At 48.5% G+C, this 16,435-nt stretch overlaps 1 protein-coding gene across 2 annotated transcripts in view; it reads right to left on the bottom strand.

Annotated features, from left to right (window-relative positions):
- GAS7 (growth arrest specific 7) overlaps positions 1-16,435 on the bottom strand; it is a 110,164-nt gene that overhangs the window by 68,736 nt on the left and 24,993 nt on the right. Inside the window, exon 2 of one of the 2 annotated variants that reach the window (XM_076354049.1) lies at positions 871-994. In XM_076354049.1, the coding sequence (XP_076210164.1) occupies positions 871-994 (124 nt within the window). The remainder of the gene's footprint in view (positions 1-870; positions 995-16,435) is intronic. The other variant, XM_076354050.1, reaches the window with a different exon arrangement.

The following is a 16,435-nucleotide window of genomic DNA, read 5'->3' as shown; positions in this document are numbered from 1 at the left end:
GCCCATGGCTCTCCTTGCACTCACAGTGAGTCAGAAAGAGGAATGCCAGTGGTCATTCCTGATGGCTTTGACTCCATTGTGAACAAGGTGAACTCCTGCTGTCCTTTCCTCCCCTGTCATTCTGTCATTCTTTCTGCTAAAGAAATCTGTTTTTGCTGGTCACAAGTCTCTGTTTTGCAATGCTGTTCTGAGCTCATGACGAGAAAAGCAGGTAGACACAGAGGCTTAGGTAAGCCAGAGGTGATACAAGTTTGACAGGTCTTGAGAAGCTGATAAGATCGTGAGTTAAGTCTGCTTCTCTACTAGCATGACAGCGAATAAAACACACAAATACAGACTGAAAATTCTGTCTTTGATGTCCCATTACATGTGTCTGTCTTCCCTTGTCTCCATGGGCAAGCTGACTCTGACGAGCAACTTTTCAATTAACTATTTCTGTTTTCCCCAATGGTGCTTTAGTGATACCTGACATTCTATCAAACTACTTTACATATATGTACATATATAGACATAAATATCTCCAGCTTAAGGGGAAGGAATAAGGAATATGGTAAAATAAGGAATGTGGTAAAAATTATATCCTTAACAGTGTTTTATATTATAAAACATGTATGGCAGGGGTGTTTCTACTTTACATTCTCTGTCTTTTGTAAAAGCTTCAGATGTTTTCTAATGGTCAGAATTAAGATGACAAACGATCAGAAGACTAAATCTTCTTATAATAATTTTCTTTCATAGGGTGGCAGGGTCATATTAATTCCTTTGACTCTGGGCCTACTTTGTCATCAAAATGAACTTGAGACACAATTTCCTGCAACAGATCTGTACTGCTAGGGTGGCACATTTACTGGAGCCCCCACCCCCACTTACCATTTGTGAAGGTGTTCACGTAGTACCTTCGGCCCTGGGGAGACATATAGCTCTGCCAGCCGGGGGGAAGATGGCTGTTCAAGGTATCTTCTCCTGTCTGAGGAGTTGCCTTTCTGGGTTTCTGCTGAGAAAAGAAAAAAAAAACAACCTATTAAGTCAATATCTAAGTAATGTCAAGTCTAACCAGACACACATCTGGAAAGGGACCATGTGGTTTGGCATTCTAGGGATTGCAATACACCCAAAGACTTTCAGTCCATTTCTCCCCTCATCTGTCCTAGCTTCATCCAGAGCATGAAGCAAGCTTCCCTTGGAGCACAGGCTACAGAGAACATCTTTGGGAGAGAAATGAAACCCCTCTGTATTTGATGTCCCATGAGCACCTGGACCTGTCCAAGAAAATTACTCTCATTAAGCAGTAAAATGCAAAGCATAAAATGATCAAGTGTCTGAGAAAGAAAGGAATGCATCTGGCACTCACTTACTTTCATGTGGATATACTGGTGGCTCAAAGCACTGGTCATGGAGGTGCTGCCCCAATTTAATTTACAGGGAAACCATCACCTTCAGACTTTTCAAGAATAAACACTGCAGAGCCATGTTGCCTACAGTGGTAGTGTGCTGAAGTACATTTATCAGTATGCTGATTATATAGTAATAATGCATGTAATTAGCAATGCATACATTACTGATCCAGATGTAATCTGGATCCATAACATCCAGATACAGGATCATTAGGATCCAGATTATTAGGAGTGATCCAGATCATTAGGAACAGCAGGAGATTAACATCATGCTGTCACCTGCTCTACAGGCACACACAGAACTGCTATCAGGGTTCAAGCGCCACCTCAGCTGTACACCTCTTCACCAACTCAGTTGCAAGCCTCAGTGCAGGTTCAGGGTACAACGAAGAGAAAGAGGTGAAGCTGAAGTGCAAGTAATTGTCTGCACTACATTGCATCACCTGGACTATTTCCTTCTTCCCTGTAGGTCTGGTGGTTCCTTGGTAGCTTGGGATTTACAGCAGCTGCTTGATGTGAGACTGGCAAAGAGGGCTTCATCCCAAAGGAGGCATGAACCCCGTCTGGTCCCTTCAGCCAGGAACACTGAATAAGGCAAAGGTAGAAAGATAAGATGCATGGCCAAAGAGTGCCAGTTGCAGCCCTACAGGGCTGCAGCTAGGAACCCAACAGCCTCCTTCTGGCTCACATCCAGAGAGCTCCACTCTGCCTTTCCACATTCCCTATGGCAAACCAAGCATGCAATGTACTCATTTTTTGTTTGTTTGCATTGCCTTCAAAGGAAGAAATACAAAAGAACAAGGAAAAATGTGTGAAATGGGATTATTTATCCCATGGAACCTAATCTCTATCCAGGAAATGCCTTCCGACACAGTGGGGGACAGGGCTGAAGTGACTGCACTCGATTCACAAGCAGTCACGTCCAGGGGACAGGCAGAGTTTCAGCATCAGTCTGCATATAATGTTCAAACATTGACAGATGTGAACAGTACTATCAGAAAGAAACCTGTGATGTGGTGTTCTCCTACACACATCCAGTCTCTGAGTTAAATTCCAGCTCTGTTCCAACCCAGAATAAAAGGGACATTTAATGATTTTGGAGCCAAAAGTCTATTTTATGTTTCTTTTCAGTTTCAGGAAACTCTGATTACAATGGCTCTCAAGAGGCACTGAACTCAAGAATGATCCTGTGTTCGTGCCTCATCAAGTGTACTTGCACAGACAGGTCACAGGCTGCAAGGCAGCCATATGGACCCAAGGCCAGTGTGAGATGAATACTGTCTCACCACTGCAGCGCAGATGGAGCCTATGCTGTTTCAGATTTTAGCTCCTCTCCTTGAGCAGAGATACAGCCTGGGAGACTCAGCTGGCCCAACATGAATTTAACAACTTAGCTCAGGACATGCTAAGGGACTCTACCGGGTCTATGACTCAAATCCCATGCCTGCATGCCTATCGCTAGCAGGGTGGTATGCAGAATTAATCAGTAGGATCTCCGCCATCTATTCCTATCCCCTGTGTTTCTGCTCTCTAAGGTTTAATCAAATCAATTTACAGTTCCACTCACCCTGCTGTACATGTGAGAAAGCAGAAGCTTTCACAGTTTATGTTACTATTTGATTTTATTTTTTTTGCAGATCTCAGCTTAGGATGCAAGTGAAAACTTCTTTTACACATTAGCCTGCCCGAAGGCACATGTTCTCATTATTGTTAGTGTTATACTATTGCCTAGAAATGCACTAAATGAAATTCTTGTCTTAGTGAAGCTAGCAAAGCCATGCCTGTTCTGTGATCACAGGGGCAGGACCCCTCCACACATGACACTCAAACACCTCTCTGTTTCATATAGCTTTCTGTGAAAGCTCTGAATCCTACTAATGAAAACATTAAACTTCATGAATATGACAGAAAAAATAAGCTATCCCTGTTTTACCTCCAAGTTATCCGAGTTCTTTTCCAACATGATACGGGTGTTTATGCAAGTGTCTTGTTTCACTATGCAATGCTACAATGGCTCCAACAACCACGTACTTATTTCCAATTCTTTACAGCCACATACTGGTGCCAGCAGAACCTTGCTGACGCAGCCCTGACACCTGCAGTATGGCCCCAATATCCAGCATCATCCTTTTCTTTGGGTTTACCCTTACTCAAGACTGAAAATAACTCACTGCAGGCTTCCCAGGCATAACGTCCCTGGAAGCATCGCATTGCTTGTGCAGGTGATGCAGACCAGTGGATGGGTGTATGGCACTGACACATACTTTTATCACATGGACCTTACAAACAAAAGCTGTTTTGTGCAAGCTTCCTTTTGGTCCTGTTCAGCTCCTGTGACCTGCCATGCAGGGAAGCTTCTCCATCTCACATCTCTCTCAGACATCCCTCTCTACAGTTTCACCTAATGTAATGAAACACTGGGAAGAAAAAAGAACTCTTGGAAAGAGTATGTCTGACCAGTGCAGTCACCCCAGTAATTACAGTAACAGCTAAGAAGAAGGCTGGTTGATTTCTGTCTCCAGGACTACCTCCTGAGGGGCTGTCCTTGCACCTTACCCATACACAGTCCTTGTCCAAAACACAGGTAGGTCTGGTGAGAAAGCCAGGGCTAAAAGGCATTCAAAGGTTCAGGATCAAGTAACATAGGCAGAGAAGGTCAGATCAGAGAGGAAAGCATGATAGCCCCAAGCTATTTTTTGAACCACAAAACCAGTCTCTCTCCCAGCATATTCCAAGGGATAGCACAGAGTGCTGGGACAAATCCTGGGACAGCTCCTAAACTCTCTCCATCACAGGGCTAATGCCCCCCCATTATTGTTTGCAAAAGCACATTGAAGAGAAACAAAATTCAGCAGTGTAGGAATGTAGCAGCCAGTGAAGAATTTGGCAGCAGGTTGGGTCCCTTAGATTCACTGCACAGACCTCTGGCCTTGAAGATAAACACCAGACTATCTCTGCTGTGCATGATCACCCCATAAAGAGGAATTTGGGATAATCCAACCCTGGGTTCTGTTCCAGAATCTAGAATCATAGAATGATAGAATCATTTAGGTTGGAAAGGACCTTTAAGATCATGGAGTCCAACCATTCAAGAAGGTACAGAATTTCACACGTTTTTACTGCACGCTCACCATTTCTGTCCTTAACACCTTCTTTCCCTTCTGGAACAGAAGTCCTATCCATTCCCACTACCCTCTTTCTTAATAGGGTCCTATAGTGATCCCATAGAATCATAGACTCATAGAATAGTTTGGGTTGGAAGAGACCTCTAAAGGTCATCTAGTCCAACCCCCCTGCCGTGGGCACATGTACCAAGTAGGTCAAGACTAGGTTCAGCTCACTTTAGGGGCCCATGATATTACTTCATTTCACATGGTCAGCACCAGTACCCTGCAAGGACAGATACCGCTGGTTTGCTTAAGGGAAGCTCTGCAATTGCCCCAACATCCTTTGAGTCACTTTTTCAGTGTTGCTTCAGGTCTCCCTGATGTACTGCAGGAAAAGCAGAGGTCTTTTACAGACAGGTGCCATGGTTGTACTCTTAAAGGCTATGCCAAGAGACAGATGTGGACAGCATAGAGTGGACACCAGCAAATGTTGGATGGAAATAGTATAAAGACCAAAGTTAAGCCAATGTTTTAGCTATAGTCCCTGCCAAAATGTGTGTCACTTCAAAAAAGCACACAAGCATTATGTTTTGCAGTTGCTAATTCTATTTTTGAGTTACTAATATTTCTACCTTTGCTTCTGATTTTGCCAGTAAAGAAGTGTTGCGAGCACAGTAGTCCCTATCAATGATGGTCGAGAGGACTGAATATAAGGGAAACCCCAGCACTGCCAAATGCAGAATTTCTTGTAAACCTTTGGGCAATGGTTTGCTTGAATGTGCGTGAGTATGGATGTGTGGATCTGTTCCTTTTGTTTTAGAGAGGAATGCAATCCTAAACAGCAGCTCACTATTGGACAGGACTTTATCCCTCCATGGGGCCTGCAGAGGAAGATCCTCTGGATGCTGGGACCACTTCTGTGTTAGAGCCCCTAACTGGTCGCAGTGCAATCCCCTCCCACACACACTTGAACTCCCACTCCTATAGCAGCTCTGCTCCAAACTGATACTCTATGGGGGAAAGAGGAACTGAAAATGGCATAGGGGAGGAATTGAAGAAGAAACGAAACTTGGCTTCATCCTCTACTGCTCACCACCCTACACCCATTGAAGCTGAGATACCAGGAGGCTCTGGGATAGATGGTGTGAGGCAGTACCTTATGGGGCTGGGCTCTATAATGCATCACAGATTAAGTACCTCATCGTTTCGGCACACTCAGCAGCACATCCTTTCAGAAATGAGAGTGCCACGGAGGCCATGGTGGCAGCACATCATCCCTTCTCTGCCAAAACAGGAGATCTGAGCAACAGGGGAGTCTTTCTCGCTGTTTTTCTCAGCAGACACAACCCTGTCCTAGCCAGAGCCTCTGCAGTCCCTTATTCTAGCATCAGCACAGTTAAACTGGAACCACGTTTGCACACCCCTATGGGAGAAGTTCAGGCTAACCTGGCATGTAATGATAGGCAATCCTGCTGCCAGTCCACTGAGACAAGACAAGAGACGGGGGCCCGGGGACAGCAGGGAGCCGGGAAGCGACCGGCAGATGGTGTTCACGGGCCCAGCTCCACAGCTGGCACAGCGCCGCCAGACAGGCTTCAAACCTCTCCCCAAACCCCGCTCCTCCCGGGACACACCCTGTGCGCAGCCACGGGAGGCACTTCTGCTTGCACACCTCTTCCTTAGACGGCTCGGCAAGACTGTGCTATTACTTTGATCTCTTGTTCCTATTTTTAGGAGAATTATTGCCAGGATAGTTTATGAGAACGGTAAATCACAACAGAGGACTGTCTACATGGAAAGGAGGTTTCGATATCAGCAGAGAGCATTACAAACCAGCAAAAACAGAACAGCAGGCAGTGACTGGAAGTTGAAACTAGACAGGCTCAGATTGAAACAAATCTGCCAGTCATGAGGGTAAGTATCGACTGGAATGGCTTACCAGGGGGCTGTGCACTTCTTGTAGTTCCTCCATCAAGATTAAGTGCCTCTTTCTGTTCTATTCCAATCAGAGAAAAAGATGGGACCCTGAAGCCCCTGACCTGGCTGTGCAGAAGCTCAGGCTGGGTGGGCTAGCAATTCCTTCTGCCTTCCAAATCTTGCAGCTCCTGCAGTGCCTTTGAGCTGGGAGAAACACTTACGCCACTCCCCTCACTGTCACTTCTGGGAGTGTCACTAGCCACTGCATGGTGGTGGACAGGCATATCTGGACCTGAAAAGGATGTCTGCAACACACCGTTGAGGAAACAGGAAACGTGAACAATGTGAGCAGAGCAGAGAACGTGTGACCCAGTGAAATCCTCCTGCATCTGTATTTGCTGCCTGGAAAAGGGACCAAAGTATCTCTCAAAACATTCAAAACCAAGAACACAAGCATTTCCCTCCTACGAGATTTCCTAGGATCAGAAGTCCATATAGCAGGGGTACATGCAGGGGCAGACAAGAGCCAGCCACTCAACAGGCCTCATTCTCCATGGCAAGTGATGGGTTTCATTTGCTGTCTGCAGAAACACAGGGACAGGATTCTCCTGATGCACAGCAGAAAGGAACCAGAAATGAGCAGCAAATGCAAAAGGCATCTCAAAGCAGAAAGGGCACTGGAGCTTTTCAGCAGCAAACCATGCGCCAGAGTGCTATCAAAGGCAAGCGTATGAAATAAGAGCAGATCTATGGGGTTAATCCACCTAGTCCAGGACATCAACACTGACAAGAGGCAAAAGGATGTGCTTTTTAGGGGAGAGCACATGAACCTGACCATTACCTGTGGCCCACTCCCCCTGCATCCACAGGCATTGGATTAGGGATGTCAGGGAGAAGAGGACAACCAGTGCAGGCAGGACAGCCACCCCACAGCATCACAACCTACGCAGAGGCTACACTCTTGACCAGGGAACAGTGTTTCATCTGTGCACTGTTAAGCACAGATTGTCTAGAAGCATGTCTGAAGAGGACGACAATGGGTCAGACATCCTGGATGCTCCATTCAAAAAAGAGCACCCGCTATAGCCTGCATGTTGAAGCCCTGGCACTTGGTGTCTAGCTGAGCCAGCTCAGAACAGAGCAGCACGTCCAGCAGGGAAGCACTGGGGGTCCCTCTCCCACTCCACCTCTTCTGACTTTCTGACTATTTTGTTTTTCTTTTCTTTTTCACTCTTCTTGATGAAGTTAGCAGCAGCCCAACTCATCCTGTTCCTCTGGAAGACCACCAGGCAATGAGATCCCCTCCCAGTGGTGGAAAAAAAGAAAGCCAAAAGGGGTTTTACGCCACGAAGTGAGGCAACAGGGAGTGAAGGGCCCACACACATCAGTCCATCCCATGCTGACTGACCCCTTGAGACAAGTTCAGCCTTGCTCAATAGAGGAAAATCACTTCCCATTTTCAAACTGCAGGAAATCCCCATTCCCCTTCAAAGAGGGATCCTGGGGAGGAAACATCTGTGCACTTAAAAGCCTGAGCTCCCTGAAGATGTGTTAGCTCACATTGTGCTCCAGCAGAGTGCAGCCCAGGGGCTCTCCTGAACACACAACTCAAGGTAAAGCAAAACAATCCCAAAACCACAAATGCAGGCCCTGAGCAACCCGATCTAACTCTGAACAGGGGGTTGGACCAGAGACCTCCAAAAGTCCCTTCCAATTGAAATTCTTCTATGATTTTATGATCCTATTTCAACAGAGCATCCAGCCTTGGAGCAAATAAAGAGGATGCCTCTAGCTGTGGGAAAGATTTTAATTAAATGCAGTGTCAGGTCACTTACCTGCTGTTGCCACTTGCTCAGAGTCACACTGCACTTCTGCTGAGACCCAACAGCACAAAGGAAGGCTACAGAGTCCCGCTAAGCAGCTCCCCTGCAGTGTCCTGCCCAGTGCTGGAGGATCACTGGGGACAGAAAGCTGGACAAAACGTGCAGGGGAAACACCCTGCAAGAAGCAATGCAAGGACACAGCAGGGAAAAACTGCCACAACATAAACCTGCACCAGAACAGCCCTCTGTTTTGCGGGGAGAAGCTTGCTCTGTACTGACATTACTGAGCTTATGTTCTGTCTAACTGCAGTTTTCATAAATACCTAACTTGGCAAAGGTGTGTGTCAACCAAAGGGCACGAAGCAGAAATAAAGGTAGACATGGTGCAGTCAAAGAAGTGGGATCTGTGAACACAGCTGATGCTGCAAACAGGATTTGCTAGTGAGAGAAGTCCACAGAAGACCCTTGGTAGCAGGGGTGCCTAACACCAACACCCGTGTCCATCCCAATTTTGGCATGAAGATCCCAGCACCAAGAAATGCCCTGCAGACCCTCCCCAGGCTGGGCATAGGCATGCCTGCACTAACACGTGCCCTGGCAAAGCAGAATGCCCAGGGCAGCTCTGAACCCCTCCGGCATTACCCGCAGTCTCTTTCTCTAGTACTTTGAGTCATTCTGTATTTTGTTCATTTTTATGCAATCTTTCTTGCTCAACGTTTGGTTTCCATGGAGTTACATACACTGTGTGAAACAGATTTATATTTAGAAAGTGGAGCGGGTCATATGACCTGTCCCAGTTGTCATGGCAACCAGCACAGCTCCCATTGGGCTGAATCTGGTGGCACATGGCTGCTGGGGACAAGTCGCCCTCCCTGGGTGGCCCTGTGGGCACCGCTTCTGCAGCAGAAACACAGCAAGACACTGCCAATGCCCCCACATCCCAGCTGTGCCATTCCTCTTCCTTGGGCACTATGCCTCGTCTCTGGCCACCTTCTGTAACATCAGCCCTCTTCCTCGAAGAGAAAAAGTCCCTTTGCCTGTGCCAAGTGTTAGGGCATCTCAGAGCGCTGCTTCCGCTGCCAGGCTGGAGCCATGGGCTGAGCTATGCCCAGCACATACCCCACATGCCAGTCTAGCCGGACAGCTCTCATTTTTCCCAGTCTTAAAAATCTCCCTGCCCTAATAAGTCTCCTCTGTGTCACGCCAAAGTCTTCACCCCTTCTTCCTCCTAAATAACTTCAGCATCTCTGTGCAGCTGCCATTTCCTTGAGTGCGATCTCTGCCACCTTCCTACGAACCTGCTGCAGCTGTGACCAGGAGGAGGACCGGGTGGCCCTTGTGCATGGGTCCCTGCTCTGCGGCCAACTCTCCTGTAGTTCTGCACCCCTCTATTTCCCAGTTGGCTAAGAAATGCAGTGTGCATGCTTCCCACCCAGCTCTACCTTCCCCGCTGAGGGCCTGCTCTCCCAGCCAGATCCACAGCTGCCAAAGTCCTCCCTCCTCTCCCACCCAAGTCCCTGGCTGTGATGCACGCATGTGCCCAGGACTTTGCTTTAAGATAATATCCATGAGTAGCACCGTGTTTGCAGAGAATTAGCCTGGGACTGGTATGCTTTTCTCTGTCAGTATCCTAAACTAGGGAAAACCAAACTGTTTCTGAAGGATACATGACCCTGGGGGACAGACTGGGTGATGTTTTCTGGCTCAGTGCTGTGTGAGACACCAAAATGGGTGGCAAGAGACCCCTTCAAAACAGGGGCTGTCGAGCCAGAGGTGAAAAATCCAAGTAACTCCAGTGCAGCTCGGTCCTCTCCCTTCCTTCTCAATGTGTGTCTGGTGCACAAAGCCACGTAAGGGGCCAGACTGGGAGAAGCCACAGCACTGAGCTGCAGCTGAGCCTGTCCCCTGTGGTGGGTTCCATGGGACCTGTGGCACCAGATCCTGTCGCAGACGATGCTCACTCCCCGGCAAAGCAGCAGTTCAGGGAGGTGCTTGGCAATACCTATACTTTTTTGGCTGAGGAGGGGGAAGCTGGGCAGGTGTAAGAGGTAGGAAGGATGAGAAAGATGGGGGGGGCGAGATTCAACGTGGGGAAAGAGCATGGGAGTGGGGCCCTGATTTGGAGAGGGTGGTTAGCAAGAAAGAGAATAAAAAGCCTGTGACGGCTCCCGATTTGGGGAGCGGCAGGTGTGGCAGGAGGGTGAGCACAGTCTGCAGAGGAGGACAGCGTGGCTGCTGGCTTTCTCGCTTCTTGCTTTGCCTGAGCTCTCGGCACACTCCCAAGCGAGTTCATCACTTTCCTATGCTCCCTTTTCAGTGTGCTCACAGCCGGTGTGAGTGCTACCCTGTGACAGTAGCACTATCTAACAAGGGTGTAGAGTCCTGGCACTGAATTCCTCCCTATCCAAGAAAGGGGAAACCAAGTACCACCCTCACGGCAGGCGCCCAAGACCCTGAACAGCCAGATGGGAGAGGTGTCTGCTCTGAGTAAGAAAGCCTGTCTAGAACATGGTGACCATGGCTACACCCTGCAAGTATAATGCATATATACCCACAGGGAGCTCAAGAATCACCCATATACCCACAGGGAGCTCGAGAATCACCACCTAGGAAAATACACAGATGTTTTTCGTTTCTGTGGTAATGGACAAAAAGTAATTTAATGGACAAATCCGTCCCATTCCCTTTGAGCAGCTCGTCCCAGCTAGTGTTATCCAGCCAAGCTATGCGTGGAGAGGTGATGGCCAGAGTGAGACTGGATGGGAAAGAAGCTGTGGGCGGTCACATCAGGCAGCAGCAAGGAGCTGGCATTGCTAGGTGGAGCTTCTCCAGCATGGCCTGGGGAGGCCAAATGCGCACTTGGCCAAAGAGGGATCAACCAGGCAGATTGCTAAGGAGGGGTCAACCAGGCAGATTGCTGTGATGAAGGGCTCAGCTCCACACACAATGGAGCACAGAGGAACATTAACAGCAACACAGAGGGACAATGATGGGTGGGGAACAGAGATAACCTAATCGCACAGAGCACCATGCCTAGACCCTCCCCTGTGCATGAGAGCAATCAGCCCCATTGTCTGGGGTGAAAACCATCACAATGAGTCAAGGGAAAGGCTCTCTAGATCATCTTACAGACTGATACTGCCTCTAGGGGTATAGGACTCATTACGGGATGCAGGCAAAGAGCATCTTGGGATTATACAAGACAAGGGATAGGGGAAGAAAAAAAGGTGGGGGAAGGGAGGAAACCAGTGTGGGAAAAGAGGGGTAAGGGGATGAAAGGAGCTAGTTGCATGTAAATGGGCAGCTGGTCATCACATTGGTCTGTCCATGCCCTGAGTCCGATCACTGCAGTCCATCCTGCCTTCTTATTAAAATCCATTTCTAACTATTTTCCTGGGTAAGGGCCTCTCCATTCAGTATGCCTGTGCATGCATGGAGATTTAATTAGTGCCAGCAACTGGAGTGGGGACCACAAGTTACAGGGGCCGGTGTGTTTGCAGTGCCAGCAGCTGGAGACGCTGGAGTACTGGTGTATCATGTGGGTGCATATCAAGCTGGACTAGCCACGTATCGAAACAGCCATAAGTCTTGGCCACATACTGGAGAGACCAGAGGGCCTTTGAGCTGCTACTGGAGGGACCAGGAGATCCAAGCCAACTACTGTAGGGACCGTAAGTTCTGGATGTTGGCTGAGACCCATTTGCTTATGCGTGCCTGTGTGTGTCAGGTGAAAGGATCCATGGCTCAGCTGCCAGGTAGATGGGGTATCTACATACAGTTACTGGAGGGATCTTCAGGGTGTGTGTCTGTGCATGTGCTGGTGTGTGCAGGGAGATCTGTGAACCAGCAACTGGAGTGGGGCTGCGGTCTCAGGGGCTGCATGACCAGGTGCCAGCAACTGGGGAGACTGGGATCCAGGGCCAGCTCCTGGACAGACTGTCTCAGGCCAGTTACTGGATGGCTCCACATTGTATTTACATATGCATTCCCCACTAACAGACCTTTATCCTTTTTCAGCCAGAAAGGGGAACAGGATGAGGCTGTTGGTGCCATTTGTGACAGTGCTGAGTGTTTCTGTCTGTGTTGATCTGTGCAGTTCGCCATATGTATATGTATAGAAGAACCATGCATGTGATTTTGTGTTGTATGCTTACTGGGAATACATGCTTAGCCTCACTGCTGTCTGGACCTGGGGATATGGAGCTGTGGCAGCCTTGCCTCTACTGGGCTACCTGATTCAGCAGTCCCTAGCACGGTGCACATACACTTCTCAGCCCTTGGTATTCGTCTTTCCGGGTGCTGATGTGGGTGACAGTTAGCTGAGATGGAATAATCCTAGTCCAAAACAAAGCTAAGCAATGATGAAGAGAGGTACATCACATGTGCCTGTCCCCTGTTATAGCCCTGGGGGAATGGGGGAGCATTGCAGCGTATCTCTGTGTTCATGCCTTCATGCAGAAGCTCAGCTCTGCAGCACCACTTTAAGAAAAACCTGCACAAACTATGTCTGCCCAAACTCTAAGGCACAGGGTACTGAAGAGAAGAGGCAGATCTCAGCATCAACACGTGGCATTGGAGACCCTCATGGGAAGTCAGCATACGTACCATACAGAAGTTAAAAGGCAAGTGCAAGAATGCCAGGAAAGACCGGGCAGGTACCTCTCACCCGCTCCCAAGCACAGCTGTGTCCAACTGCCTCCCTCAAATACGGAGCAATCCCTCCCAGCAGTCCGTTTTCCTGTAGCAGTCAACGAGTTTCTCTGAAATACCTGTAGTTATTTTTCTTCTCCCCAAAGAGTTAGCACTCTCCCATTCCTCTTGTTTTCCTTTCAGCACCATTGTTTCTTGCTGTTCAGAGAGTTAACATTTGGCATCTAATTTGCTAACTCGCAGAGCAGATATGGGTGTGGAGATCTGGGAATGGTTTATCTGCCAGTATACAGCCAGCTTGGGTCACCAACAAGCAGTGCACTGAGTGCTCTGCCCTGCTACCTTTCTGTTAATCAGGAAATGAAGCCATGGTGTCTTCCTACCATGATGTCTCAAAATAACAGGATGTGGCCAGCTGGGACAAAGTGATTTCTCAAGAGATCCAGAGCTGACGGCAGCACAGCTTCATGTTTCTCTGCCCAAGCTCTGCACGCTCCCACATACACTCGGCTCACTAGGATATGACAAAGTTTGACATGAGCTACTTGAGTCACAGCCCCATCCCCTCAATAGGAATTGAGACCCGGAGCTCTGCCGCAGGCTGCCATGAGCTGCCTCTCCTGGATCCTAAGACCTCCCCAGGCAGGAGTTATCACACCATGACTTGGTAGGGTGGGAATCATAGAATCACAGAATCATAGAAAAGTTTGGGTTGGAAGGGACCTGCAAAGGTCATCTAGTCCAACCCCCCTGCCGTGGGCAGGGACATCTTCAATTAGATCAGGTTGCTCAGAGCCCCGTCCAACCTGACCTGGAATGTTTCCAGGGATGGGGCATCCACCACCTCTCTGGGCAACCTGTGCCAGTGCTCCACCACCCTCAGCGTAAAAAATTTCTTCCTTCTTTCTGGTCTAAATCTACCCCCCTTTAGGGAATGGGCAGGAGAAGGTAAAAGCCTGGGGATGAGGCAGCGTCAGCACTCCGAGAGCTCTGGGCTGGATGTGCCCTGTGCCAGGGCAGCCCGGGAGGAGGCAGGAGCCCTCCTCCCCTTGTCCTGCTCAGGAGGGATGTGCCGCCCTGTCTATGACATCAGCATCTGGTACAAGGCAGAGCACCAGGGCCACGCGCTCTGAAGGGCTTTGTTGTCCTGGGCAGCCAGGGACAACAGGGCTATTGTTGAGCAAACCTTGTACTGTAAGAGTCACCCCCCAAACGCCCAGAGAGTCACAAGGCCAGGTCGGGCCAGCTGCAGCATTACTGCTTGTCTCCAGTTTGAAATGACACGCTGCAGGGACAGATCCCCCTCTGACTGACTGCAGAGCGTGGCACACCAGCAAGATGGTCAGAGGCCCAAGAGGGAGGTGGGGGCATACTGCTTGCTCCAGGTGCTCTGCCCTGGAAAGGTGACTGGAAGCAGTCAAAAAAAGAAACTTCCCACAGCCACCTAAATTCGCAGTCTGAACCCTCTCCCTCAGCTGCTGCATGGAAAAGGGGGGCAGAGAAGTAACCCACAGCAGGCTTGAGGGCAGGCAAAGAGCTGGGCAGCACGGCTGTCTTCTGCGCTCCTAGGGCCCTGTGAGCGCAGCTGATTTTGGAGCAATGAAACATCTGGGAATAATGCCAAATGTTTTTATATGGGGCCTCCAGCCCATCCACTGCAGGAAAGCTCAGCCTGGCTAAGTGCTCTCTGTTATACGCGCTGACACAACACGATCTTACCAGCCCGGGATGAAGCCCCGAGCCTACCCACACTCACCTGCGGGCGGGAACATGTCCCCTCTCTCCAGCCAGGGCCACTAAGCACTAACAGCTTCGTGGGATTAGATGCAGTGTCAGGGTTGGATATTTCACAAGATGTTGCAGCGAGCTGCAAAATGCACGCACAAAGAACTGGAAGGGAACCCCAAGCCACTCTGGTCTTCGTCGGGATGTGCCATACCCCCTCCTGCCATGACTGTCCCCAAACAATGCCACAGTTTTATCTGAAGACAAATGTGAAGAAGTAACTGCTTAAATAGGAAAAAACTTGAACAGAAACCTAGCAGAAATAAGAAGAGGTGGTAAAGAAACCTGCGCCTTGCCCACTGTGCGGCTCTTTCAGGTCCGCTCTTGATCTCGTGCACAGACTTTCTGCGTTGCACCACACTTTGCATCGCCCTCCCGGTCCCTCCAACAAAATCCCTCCTGCAGGCGCGGGTGGGGAGCCCTCGTGGGCTCCCGCAGGCTGCCCGGCCGTTGCTGACCCCTCTGCCAGCCCTGCTGCACCCGGCAGCCCGTCTGCCTCGAGTGTGCTCCACAGCTCCCAGGAATTACAAGCATCCTCTCTTCCAGCAGCGTCGCCTGACCCAGAGCACAGCAGCCAGGCAAACAAACCCCAGTGTCAGTCATGGCAGCAACACAATAAAAGAATTGCCCCCAGCAGCAAAATACTCCCGCTCCAAGTCGGATTGCAGGCGTCCAGCGTTTCACCCGGGGACAATGAGAAAGCGGTGCCATCGCAGGAGCTATTAGCGACAGTCACTTGCTTTTGTGGTTTACATGGAACTGGGACACTTTTCCACTCCAGCAATGCACAAGGTGCAAAAAGAAGAAGTTATGAGTAAAAATAAAATAATGAAAAATATACAAATCGCTATGAAAGAAATTTTTTCTCTCGAGGGTACAATGTACCTATGCAACATACCTTCATAAACATACGCCACTTACAGGGGGGCTGTGCCAGGGCATGCCTTTACTTGCTTCATTTCTCATACATCACTATGGTTTTTTTAACAGGCACAATTCCACTGCTGTGTTCTGCAGTTGCCCAGACACAATAAAATCACTTCATTAACAACTAATAATTAGTGTCTCTTCTTTTAGGAAGGAAGGGATTCTCCCTTAAATTATATCGACTCTCTCCCAGGTGCACACGCAAGCATAGCAAAGCTAAGGCATGGCAACATCCACCTCCGCTGCAGTCATCTGCCAAAAAATGGCTATTTACAAAAACATTTTGGAGCAAGTGAGTAACATATTTGCAACTTAGAAAAGCAAGTAAAAGCATCGTAGAAGAGTTTCTGGTCAGACCTCCATTGCTGGTGTATCCTCCTTCTCAAGAGAAGTTAATGAAAGGATATTCTGAGATTGTCCAAAGAATAATGTGGGTTAGTTGTCTGTATTTATCTTTATTCTTTTAAAGACTTTAAATATCCTCTCTCTTTTAGGAAGAATGTTGGGACCAGGTCCCTGAGAACCTTATGTTAATAATCTGCATTTCTAATAAGATATTTTTATTATAAATATTATCTCAAAATCTATGCAATTAAAATAAAATTGGAATAGTTAATTCAGATTCTGTTCCTGGCCCCAGGCCTTAAGCAAAGCTATTAAGGTTTTGGCACATTGCAGCTACATTTTCCTGCACTTCAAAATGAAATTTGCTTCCCCCTGTTGCTGTGGTAGGTCAGGATCCCCAAATAAAGCTCTTTTAGCTACTTTTGCAGGCAGCCTGGATGGGGACTTTTTATTTACAACCATCCTCAATTTTTCTTGAATGGTGTTT

Source organism: Aptenodytes patagonicus, chromosome 16, assembly GCF_965638725.1.
Source record: "Aptenodytes patagonicus chromosome 16, bAptPat1.pri.cur, whole genome shotgun sequence".
Lineage (NCBI taxonomy): Eukaryota > Metazoa > Chordata > Aves > Sphenisciformes > Spheniscidae > Aptenodytes > Aptenodytes patagonicus.
This window is presented reverse-complemented; position numbering and strand designations above follow the sequence as displayed.